This window comes from Salmo salar, chromosome ssa18, assembly GCF_905237065.1.
Source record: "Salmo salar chromosome ssa18, Ssal_v3.1, whole genome shotgun sequence".
NCBI classification, from domain to species: domain Eukaryota; kingdom Metazoa; phylum Chordata; class Actinopteri; order Salmoniformes; family Salmonidae; genus Salmo; species Salmo salar.
Genome location: NC_059459.1, coordinates 82,381,563 through 82,393,235, shown reverse-complemented (window position 1 = coordinate 82,393,235; position 11,673 = coordinate 82,381,563). Strand labels below are relative to the sequence as shown.

At 44.1% G+C, this 11,673-nt stretch overlaps 1 protein-coding gene across 3 annotated transcripts in view; it reads left to right on the top strand.

The window, feature by feature from the left end:
* Positions 1-3,392: 3,392 nt before the first annotated feature.
* The window catches only part of LOC106578239 (TSC22 domain family protein 4), a 25,673-nt gene continuing 17,392 nt past the window's right edge, over positions 3,393-11,673 (top strand). Inside the window, exons 1-2 of one of the 3 annotated variants that reach the window (XM_045701709.1) lie at positions 3,393-3,948; positions 11,375-11,673. The exon at positions 11,375-11,673 is cut by the window's right edge and continues 406 nt beyond it. In XM_045701709.1, the coding sequence (XP_045557665.1) occupies positions 11,375-11,673 (299 nt within the window). In that variant the 5' untranslated portion in view covers positions 3,393-3,948. Of the gene's footprint in view, positions 4,194-11,374 lie in introns of all 3 variants that reach the window. The other 2 variants (XM_045701708.1, XM_045701710.1) reach the window with 2 other exon arrangements.

The following is an 11,673-nucleotide window of genomic DNA, read 5'->3' as shown; positions in this document are numbered from 1 at the left end:
AACTCCATATTAGAAATGGTGGAGTTTGGCAACGTCTGCTGAATCCAAAGTGGAAGAAGGAGAAGGTTTGTCTGCCAAATTGGCTGAAAAGGAACTGGCATAAATAGAAAAATATACCAGTTTCATTTGAGGACAAAAGACGTTTCCAGCTGCGCCATACAGGTTGCAAAATTAATGGGAAGAGATTTTTGATGTGCACATGGCACATGGTATATGAACTGAACAAAAAAACAACAATTGATTCAACAGTGAGTTTTTACATTTAAATTATTATACAAAATTCTTGCCACCAACATAATGCTATATATATGGGGCATACAACAATCTCTGCTCTGTAGATTTTGATGCACTAGATCATATAGGTAAAGCCCCGCCTTATCTCAGCTCACAGGTCACCATAGCAGCACCCACCTGTAGCACGCGCTCCAGCAGGTATATCTCTCTGGTCACCCCCAAAGCCAATTCTTCCTTTGGTCGCCTTTCCTTCCAGTTCTCTGCTGCCAGTGACTGGAACGAATTGCAAAAATCTCTGAAGCTGGAGACTCAAATCTCCCTCACTAGCTTTAAATACCAGCTGTCAGAGCAGCTCCCAGATCACTGCACCTGTACATAGCCCATCTGTAAACAGCCCATCTATCTACCTCATCCCCATACTGTATTTATTTATCTTGCTCCTTTGCACCCCAGTATCTCTACGTGCACATTCATCTTCTGCACATCTACCATTCCAGTGTTAAATTGCTATATTGTAATTACTTTGCCACCATGGCCTATTTATTACCTCCCTTATCCTACCACATTTCACATACTGTATATAGACTATTTCTACTGTATTATTGACTGTATGCTTGTTTATTCCATGTGTAACTCTGTGTTGTTTGTGTCGAACTGCTTTGCTTTATCTTGGTCAGGTTGCAGTTGTAAATGAGAACTTTGTCATGACGTGTCCCTCTTGATGCTCCTCCATGCCGTCCCTAGGAGGGGTGCGTCACTTGAGTGGGTTGAGTCACTGACGTGGTCTTCCTGTCTGGGTTGGCCCCCCCTTGGGTTGTTCCGTGGCGGAGATCTTTGTGGGCTATACTCGGCCTTGTCTCAGGATGGTAAGTTGGTGGTTGAAGATATCCCTCTAGTGGTGTGGGGGCTGTGCTTTGGCAAAGTGGGTGGGGTTATATCCTGCCTGTTTGGCCCTGTCCGGGGTATCATCGGATGGGGCCACAGTGTCTCCTGACCCCTCCTGTCTCAGCCTCCAGTATTTATGCTGCAGTAGTTTATGTGTTGGGGGGCTAGGGTCAGTCTGTTACATCTGGAGTATTTCTCTTGTCTTATCCGGTGTCCTGTGTGAATTTAAATATGCTCTCTCTAATTCTCTCTTTCTTTCTCTCTCTCGGAGGACCTGAGCCCTAGGACCATGCCTCAGGACTACCTGGCATGATGACTCCTTGCTGTCCCCAGTTCACCTGGCTGTGCTGCTGCTCCAGTTCCAACTGTTCTGCCTGCAGCTATGGAACCCTGACCTGTTCACCGGACGTGCTACCTGTCCCAGACCTGCTGTTTTCAACTCTCTAGAGACAGCAGGAGCGGTAGAGATACTCTCAAAGATCAGCTATGAAAAAGCCAACTGACACTTACTCTTGTGTTACTGACTTGTTGCACCCTCGACAACTACTATGATTATTATTATTTGACCATGCTGGTCATTTATGAACATTTGAACATCTTGGCCATGTGCTGTTATAATCTCCACCCGGCACAGCCAGAAGAGGACTGGCCACCCCTCATAGCCTGGTTCCTCTCTAGGTTTCTTCCTAGGTTTTGGCCTTTCTAGGGAGTTTTTCCTAGCCACCCCTCATAGCCTGTGTTTCGTTCTGGCCTTTCTAGGAGTTTTCCTAGCCCCGTGCTTCTACACCTGCATTGCTTGCTGTTTGGGGTTTTAGGCTGGGTTTCTGTACAGCACTTTGACATATCAGCTGATGTAAGAAGGGCTATAAAAATAAATTTGATTTGATATTACCATGAATAACACACAGCTACGGGCTATTATTATCATGAATAACACCCAGCTACGGGCTATTATCATGACTAACACCCAGCTACGGGCTATTATAATGAATAACACCCAGCTACGGGCTATTACCATGAATAACACCCAGCTACGGGCTATTATCATGAATAACACCCAGCTACGGGCTATTATCATGAATAACACCCAGCTACGGGCTATTATCATGAATAACACCCAGCTACGGGCTATTATCATGAATAACACACAGCTACGGGCTATTATCATGAATAACACCCGGCTACGGGCTATTATCATGAATAACACACAGCTACGGGCTATTACCATGAATAACACACAGCTACGGGCTATTATCATGAATAACACCCAGCTACGGGCTATTATCATGAATAACACACAGCTACGGGCTATTACCATGAATAACACCCGGCTACGGGCTATTATCATGAATAACACCCAGCTACGGGCTATTATCATGAATAACACCCAGCTACGGGCTATTATCATGAATAACACCCAGCTACGGGCTATTATCATGAATAACACCCAGCTACGGGCTATTATCATGAATAACACCCAGCTACGGGCTATTATCATGAATAACACCCAGCTACGGGCTATTATCATGAATAACACCCAGCTACGGGCTATTATCATGAATAACACCCAGCTACGGGCTATTATCATGAATAACACCCAGCTACGGGCTATTATCATGAATAACACACAGCTACGGGCTATTATCATGAATAACACCCGGCTACGGGCTATTATCATGAATAACACACAGCTACGGGCTATTATCATGAATAACACCCAGCTACGGGCTATTACCATGAATAACACCCAGCTACGGGCTATTATCATGAATAACACACAGCTACGGGCTATTATCATGAATAACACCCAGCTACGGGCTATTATCATGAATAACACACAGCTACCTGTTCTTCAGGTATGTTTTATAATTGGGGCGGCAGGGTAGCCTAGTGGTTAGAGCGTTGGACTAGTAACCGAAAGGTTGCAAGATCGTAATCCCCGGGCTGACAAGGTACAAATCTGTCGTTCTGCCCCTGAACAAGGCTAGTTAAATGAAGGTAAAATAAAATTGTAAATAATAATATTGTTCTTAACTGACTTGCCTAGTTAAATGAAGGTAAAATACAATTGTAAATAATAATATTGTTCTTGACTAGTTAAATAAAGGTTCAATAAAGACTAGTTAAATAAAGGTTAAATAAATAAAAAATCATTGCTCCTCCTGTCTCTACACCAAGTTCCCCCACGTGTACACGCCTCTTCGCCTTCCGCTGGAGGGGAACAGTAGTACTTTGATCTGGCCAGCAGGGGTCGCCAGGGCGCCGTAAACACGGGGCGGAACTTCCGGGTTCATGCAAGTTGTCAACAGTTTGCTAAAGAGAAATAAACATGTAGCTAGATAGTGTGAGAGCAGAACGCTACCCTTCTTTTTCCTGGAGAGAGAGAGAGAGAGAGAGAGAGAGAGACGGGGGAGGGAGAGTGAAGACCGAAAGACTGTCAGACGCCGCGGAAAGCAGAAGTAGCTAGTTAACTAACTAGGTAGCTAACTAGAATGTTTAGCTACTGTAGCTAGCTAACTCACTTGTGATGTGAGAAGTGTCAGTCCCAGGCTAGCTAACAACGGGCTGATGTGTGTGATAAGTCCAGCCTGCTCTCCCTCTTCGCGGCTACCTCTACTGATGCCTGTCTCGGTCGGGGCTCCATGGAAGAGCTGCTAGCACAGGGCGGAACAGGAACGTGACTGCAGCAGACTCTCCTCACCCCTGCCCTCTGCCCTGAGCCAAGTACGGTCCCTGCTCATCTCTCCGGTCCAACGGGATATTACAACCGTGGGGGGAGCCTGGAAACGGGAGCTACGGCCGACAGAGCAAGCGGCGATTGGGCGAAGGGTACTTTTCCAACTCTTTCTACAACTTTTATAAACGTCTGATTCATAAAGTTGACATCATCCCACTGGTGAAGGTTGTGCAGTGTGTCTGTTCGGCTGTGATGAGATGTCGTCATAGAAGCGACAGACACGGTTGGAACCCTCGATAGTGCTCCAGAACCCCTGCTATAGGTTCCAGAACCCCTGCTATAGGTTCCAGAACCCCTGCTATAGGTTCCAGAACCCTGCTATAGGTTCCAGAACAAGGTACGTCATCTGTCGCCTGAAACAAACTTCACCGAGAAGGTAAAACAATAGCTAAGAAAGTTGTGCATCTGAAGAGCTCTGTGAAGGGGGAGCGAGAGAAGGGATTGAATTGAAATGGACGTCAGGCTCTGCTGCACAGAGGCTTCGTTGTACGTTATGGCTGATGACGTCACCGAGCGGAATTATTTTCAAGCACGTAGCTGAGTGATTGTTGAACCGATAACAGTATAATACTGAGGCTTATAGCTGGCCTCTGAAGACCTTAACAACTGTTCTACTGTAGCTATGATACACAGACTAGTTAATAACTGTCCTACTGTAGCTATGATACACAGACTAGTTAACTGTTCTACTGTAGGTATGATACACAGACTAGTTAACTGTTTTACTGTAGGTATGATACACAGACTAGTTAACTGTTTTACTGTAGGTATGATACACAGACTAGTTAACTGTTCTACTGTAGCTATGATACACAGACTAGTTAATAACTGTCCTACTGTAGCTATGATACACAGACTAGTTAACTGTTTTACTGTAGGTATGATACAGACTAGTTAATAACTGTTCTACTGTAGGTATGATACACAGACTAGTTAATAACTGTCCTACTGTAGGTATGATACAGACTAGTTAACTGTTCTACTGTAGCTATGATACAGACTAGTTAACTGTTTTACTGTAGGTATGATACACAGACTAGTTATTAACTGTAGGTATGATACAGACTAGTTAACTGTTTTACTGTAGGTATGATACAGACTAGTTAACTGTCCTACTGTAGCTATGATACAGACTAGTTAATAACTGTAGGTATGATACAGACTAGTTAACTGTTCTACTGTAGGTATGATACAGACTAGTTAATAACTGTCCTACTGTAGGTATGATACAGACTAGTTAACTGTTTTACTGTAGGTATGATACACAGACTAGTTAACTGTTTTACTGTAGGTATGATACACAGACTAGTTAATAACTGTCCTACTGTAGGTATGATACAGACTAGTTAACTGTCCTACTGTAGGTATGATACAGACTAGTTAACTGTTTTACTGTAGGTATGATACAGACTAGTTAATAACTGTTCTACTGTAGGTATGATACACAGACTAGTTAATAACTGTAGGTATGATACACAGACTAGTTAACTGTTCTACTGTAGGTATGATACAGACTAGTTAACAACTGTAGGTATGATACACAGACTAGTTAACTGTTCTACTGTAGGTATGATACAGACTAGTTAACAACTGTTTTACTGTAGGTATGATACACAGACTAGTTAACTGTTCTACTGTAGGTATGATACACAGACTAGTTAACTGTTCTACTGTAGGTATGATACACAGACTAGTTAACTGTTTTACTGTAGGTATGATACACAGACTAGTTAACTGTTCTACTGTAGCTATGATACACAGACTAGTTAATAACTGTTCTACTGTAGGTATGATACACAGACTAGTTAACTGTTCTACTGTAGGTATGATACACAGACTAGTTAACTGTTCTACTGTAGGTATGATACACAGACTAGTTAACTGTTTTACTGTAGGTATGATACACAGACTAGTTAACTGTTCTACTGTAGCTATGATACACAGACTAGTTAACTGTTCTACTGTAGGTATGATACACAGACTAGTTAACAACTGTTTTACTGTAGGTATGATACAGACTAGTTAACTGTTTTACTGTAGGTATGATACACAGACTATAGAGTTAACTGGTCTAGTTATGATTAGAGGGCGACCGATTAATCGGAATGGCAGATTAATTAGGGCCGATTTCAAGTTTTCATAATAATCGGTATTTTTGCCCACCGATTTGCCGATTTATTTTTATTTTATTTTTTTATTTTTTAATTAAAAAAAAAATGTTTCATTGATTTTATTGATGTATTATATTAAGTTAAAATAAGTGTTCATTCAGTATTGTTGTAATTGTCATTATTACACAAAAAAAGAAGAAGAAAATAATCGGCCGATTAATCGGTACCGGCTTCTTGGGCCCTCCAATAATCGGTATCGGCGTTGAAAAATCATAATCGGTCGACCTCTAGTTATGATAGACTGTAGAGTTACCAGCTGGTCTAGTTAATAATATAGACTGTAGAGTTACCAGCTGGTCTAGTTATGATAGACTGTAGAGTTACCAGCTGGTCTAGTTAATAATATAGACTGTAGAGTTACCAGCTGGTCTAGTTAATAATATAGACTGTAGAGTTACCAACTGGTCTAGTTAATAATATAGACTGTAGAGTTACCAGCTGGTCTAGTTAATAATATAGACTGTAGAGTTACCAGCTGGTCTAGTTAATAATATAGACTGTAGAGTTACCAGCTGGTCTAGTTATGATATAGACTGTAGAGTTACCAGCTGGTCTAGTTAATAATATAGACTGTAGAGTTACCAGCTGGTCTAGTTAATAATATAGACTGTAGAGTTACCAGCTGGTCTAGTTAATAATATAGACTGTAGAGTTACCAACTGGTCTAGTTAATAATATAGACTGTAGAGTTACCAGCTGGTCTAGTTAATAATATAGACTGTAGAGTTACCAGCTGGTCTAGTTAATAATATAGACTGTAGAGTTACCAGCTGGTCTAGTTAATAATATAGACTGTAGAGTTACCAGCTGGTCTAGTTATGATAGACTGTAGAGTTACCAGCTGGTCTAGTTAATAATATAGACTGTAGAGTTACCAGCTGGTCTAGTTAATAATATAGACTGTAGAGTTACCAACTGGTCTAGTTAATAATATAGACTGTAGAGTTACCAGCTGGTCTAGTTAATAATATAGACTGTAGAGTTACCAGCTGGTCTAGTTAATAATATAGACTGTAGAGTTACCAGCTGGTCTAGTTATGATATAGACTGTAGAGTTACCAGCTGGTCTAGTTAATAATATATACTGTAGAGTTACCAGCTGGTCTAGTTAATAATATAGACTGTAGAGTTACCAGCTGGTCTAGTTATGATAGACTGTAGAGTTACCAACTGGTCTAGTTAATAATATAGACTGTAGAGTTACCAGCTGGTCTAGTTAATAATATAGACTGTAGAGTTACCAGCTGGTCTAGTTATGATAGACTGTAGAGTTACCAACTGGTCTAGTTAATAATATAGACTGTAGAGTTACCAGCTGGTCTAGTTAATAATATAGACTGTAGCTCGAGCTTCCGGTTCTGGGTGAGTAATGGAGTGAGGTGCGTAAATATCAATCAGTATTATCACCCTTTTTTTGCTTAAAATGCTTTAAAAATGACCACTGGCCTTATATTTCAATATTACCACTGGCCTTATATTTCAATATTACCACTGGCCTAATATTTAAATATTACTACTGGCCTAATATTTAAATATCACCACTTGCCAAATATTAAGAACTGGCCTAATATTTGTATATCAGAGAAGTGAAAGATCGGACCCATGTAGCTGTTTCTCAGCGTAAAGTGGAGCGACAACCAGCACCAAACACGGTCAACACCAGGTACAAGGCTGATTTATCTACAATGTTCCAGCAGTAGGGCCTTTCATGAAAGCAGTCACAGCAGTGCTAAATAAGTACATTCAATTAACCTTTTGCAGAACTTGAAATTGATGTGAAAGCCCAGGGAGTACAGGTTACACCAACTGGCATGGGTACTGGAGAAGACTCAGGAATCCCTCACCTACTGATATGGGTACTGGAGAAGACTCAGGAATCCCTCACCTACTGATATGGGTACTGGAGAAGACTCAGGAATCCCTCACCTACTGATATGGGTACTGGAGAAGACTCAGGAATCCCTCACCAACTGGAGAAGACTCAGGAATCCCTCACCAACTGGAGAAGACTCAGGAATCCCTCACCAACTGGAGAAGACTCAGGAATCCCTCACCACTTATTTTTTAAATTTATTTTACCTTTATTTAACTAGGCAAGTCAGTTAAGAAAGAATTGTTATTTTACAATGACGGCCTAGGAACAGTGGGTTAACTGCCTGTTCAGGGGCAGAACGACAGATTTGTACCTTGTCAGCCCGGGGATTACGATCTTGCAACCTTTCGGTTACTAGTCCAACGCTCTAACCACTAGGCTACCTGCTGGTTACTAGTCCAACGCTCTAACTACTAGGCTACCTGCTGGTTACTAGTCCAACGCTCTAACTACTAGGCTACCTGCCTCCTCTAACCACTAGGCTACCTGCTGGTTACTAGTCCAACGCTCTAACCACTAGGCTACCTGCTGGTTACTGGCCCAACGCTCTAACCACTAGGCTACCTGCTGGTTACTGGCCCAACACTCTAACCACTAGGCTACCTGCTGGTTACTGGCCCAACGCTCTAACCACTAGGCTACCTGCTGGTTACTAGTCCAACGCTCTAAGCACTAGGCTACCTGCTGGTTACTAGTCCAACGCTCTAACCACTAGGCTACCTGCTGGTTACTAGTCCAACGCTCTAACCACTAGGCTACCTGCTGGTTACCAGTCCAACGCTCTAACCACTAGGCTACCTGCTGGTTACTAGTCCAACGCTCTAACCACTAGGCTACCTGCTGGTTACTGGCCCAGCGGTCTAACCACTAGGCTACCTGCTGGTTACCAGTCCAACACTCTAACCACTAGACTACCTGCTGGTTACTAGTCCAACACTCTAACCACTAGGCTCTAACCACTAGGCTCTAACCACTAGGCTACCTGCTGGTTACCAGTCCAACACTCTAACCACTAGGCTACCTGCTGGTTACTAGTCCAACGCTCTAACCACTAGGCTACCTGCTGGTTACTGGCCCAACGCTCTAACCACTAGGCTACCTGCTGGTTACTAGTCCAACGCTCTAACCACTAGGCTACCTGCTGGTTACTGGCCCAACGCTCTAACCACTAGGCTACCTGCTGGTTACTAGTCCAACACTCTAACCACTAGGCTCTAACCACTAGGCTCTAACCACTAGGCTACCTGCTGGTTACCAGTCCAACACTCTAACCACTAGACTACCTGCTGGTTACTAGTCTAACGCTCTAACCACTAGACTACCCTGCTGGTTACTAGTCCAACGCTCTAACCACTAGGCTACCTGCTGGTTACTAGTCTAACGCTCTAACCACTAGACTCTAACCACTAGGCTACCTGCTGGTTACTAGTCCAACGCTCTAACCACTAGACTACCCTGCTGGTTACTAGTCTAACGCTCTAACCACTAGACTACCTGCTGGTTACTAGTCTAATGCTCTAACCACTAGACTACCTGCTGGTTACTAGTCTAACGCTCTAACCACTAGGCTACCTGCTGGTTACTAGTCCAACGCTCTAACCACTAGGCTACCTGCTGGTTACTGGCCCAGCGGTCTAACCACTAGGCTACCTGCTGGTTACTAGTCTAACGCTCTAACCACTAGACTACCTGCTGGTTACTAGTCTAACGCTCTAACCACTAGGCTCTAACCACTAGGCTACCTGCTGGTTACTAGTCCAACGCTCTAACCACTAGACTACCTGCTGGTTACCAGTCCAACACTCTAACCACTAGACTACCTGCTGGTTACTAGTCTAACGCTCTAACCACTAGGCTACCTGCTGGTTACTAGTCTAACGCTCTAACCACTAGGCTCTAACCACTAGACTACCCTGCTGGTTACTGGCCCAACGCTCTAACCACTAGGCTCTAACCACTAGGCTACCTGCTGGTTACTAGTCCAACGCTCTAACCACTAGACTACCTGCTGGTTACCAGTCCAACACTCTAACCACTAGGCTACCTGCTGGTTACTAGTCCAACGCTCTAACCACTAGGCTACCTGCTGGTTACCAGTCCAACACTCTAACCACTAGGCTACCTGCTGGTTACCAGTCCAACACTCTAACCACTAGGCTACCTGCTGGTTACTAGTCTAACGCTCTAACCACTAGGCTACCTGCTGGTTACTGGCCCAACGCTCTAACCACTAGGCTACCTGCTGGTTACCAGTCCAACACTCTAACCACTAGGCTACCTGCTGGTTACTAGTCCAACACTCTAACCACTAGGCTCTAACCACTAGACTACCTGCTGGTTACTAGTCTAACGCTCTAACCACTAGGCTACCTGCTGGTTACTGGCCCAGCGGTCTAACCACTAGACTCTAACCACTAGACTACCTGCTGGTTACTAGTCCAACACTCTAACCACTAGGCTCTAACCACTAGACTACCTGCTGGTTACCAGTCTAACGCTCTAACCACTAGACTACCTGCTGGTTACTAGTCCAACACTCTAACCACTAGACTCTAACCACTAGACTACCTGCTGGTTACTAGTCTAACACTCTAACCACTAGGCTACCTGCCTCCTCCTCTAACCACTAGGCTACCTGCTGGTTACTAGTCCAACGCTCTAACCACTAGGCTACCTGCCACCCCAATTATAAAAAATACCTGAAGAACAAGGTGATATCGCTCGAGAATCAATCAAGATACCAAACCATCAAAATCCCAGGCCCGAGAGAGTGGACCGACCGCAGGCCTCCACCTTCACTGCTAACCTGTTGGAGATCCTGCAGGTTGTTCCTGAGGTTCCACCAATACTCGGCGAAGGATTAGGGTCCTCCTCTCAGCAGGTATCTGCTCCGGCTGATCCCTAGCTACTACAGCGAGGTGGCCAAGGGTATTACAGCTCATTCTAGGGGGTGAGAGTCGCGCTGCGTTTTCCAAGTAACGCAGCAAAAGATGAGAACAGATCTGTCCTTCCCTCACTCAGAACAAGACGGAAGAGGAGTCTGGAGCTGACAGTGAAAGAGCCAAGTTTGACTTTGAGAAAATCTGGATTTCAGAGAAACTCATGAAGGCTTCTTCTTTTCTTTATTTTTCACTAACGGTCATAAATCATTTGGTTATTGTTGTTAAACTCCTATCCAGGTATCAGATTGTTATATCATATGATGTGGTTAGCTGACATGTTAACACCTATCCAGTTGTTGTGAGATCTGGCATGTGTTTGAGCAGAAATACCACCTGGCATAATTATTTAGTAATGTTGGCGGTAAACTGGTTTATATCTGTCAGTGCTAGGCTGCACAACCTGAATACACACACACACACACACACACACACACACACACACACACACACACACACACAAGCGGTCTGTCCTGTTTGCGTCTGTCTGTGCTGCTACCTCTAACACCACATCACTGTGTCTCTGTGTGTTTAGATGAGTGGGGGGAAGAAGAGGAGTGGCTTCCAGATTACCAGTGTGACATCAGACTACACTCAGAGTTCTGGGGAAGCCCCGCCCCCTGCCCAGGCCTCTAGCCAATCAAATCGCTCCCCTCCCTCCTCCAGCCAATCCACTGCTTCCTCCCAGCCTGGCCCCGCCCACCAGCAGGGAAGCACCTCCCAGCCGACGACTCCCCTCTCTCTGAGGAAATACAACTCCCAAGATGCCACAGGACAGGGATCCAGGTTCCGAGTCGTCCGATTGGGCCAGGGCCACGGAGAACCCTATCACCG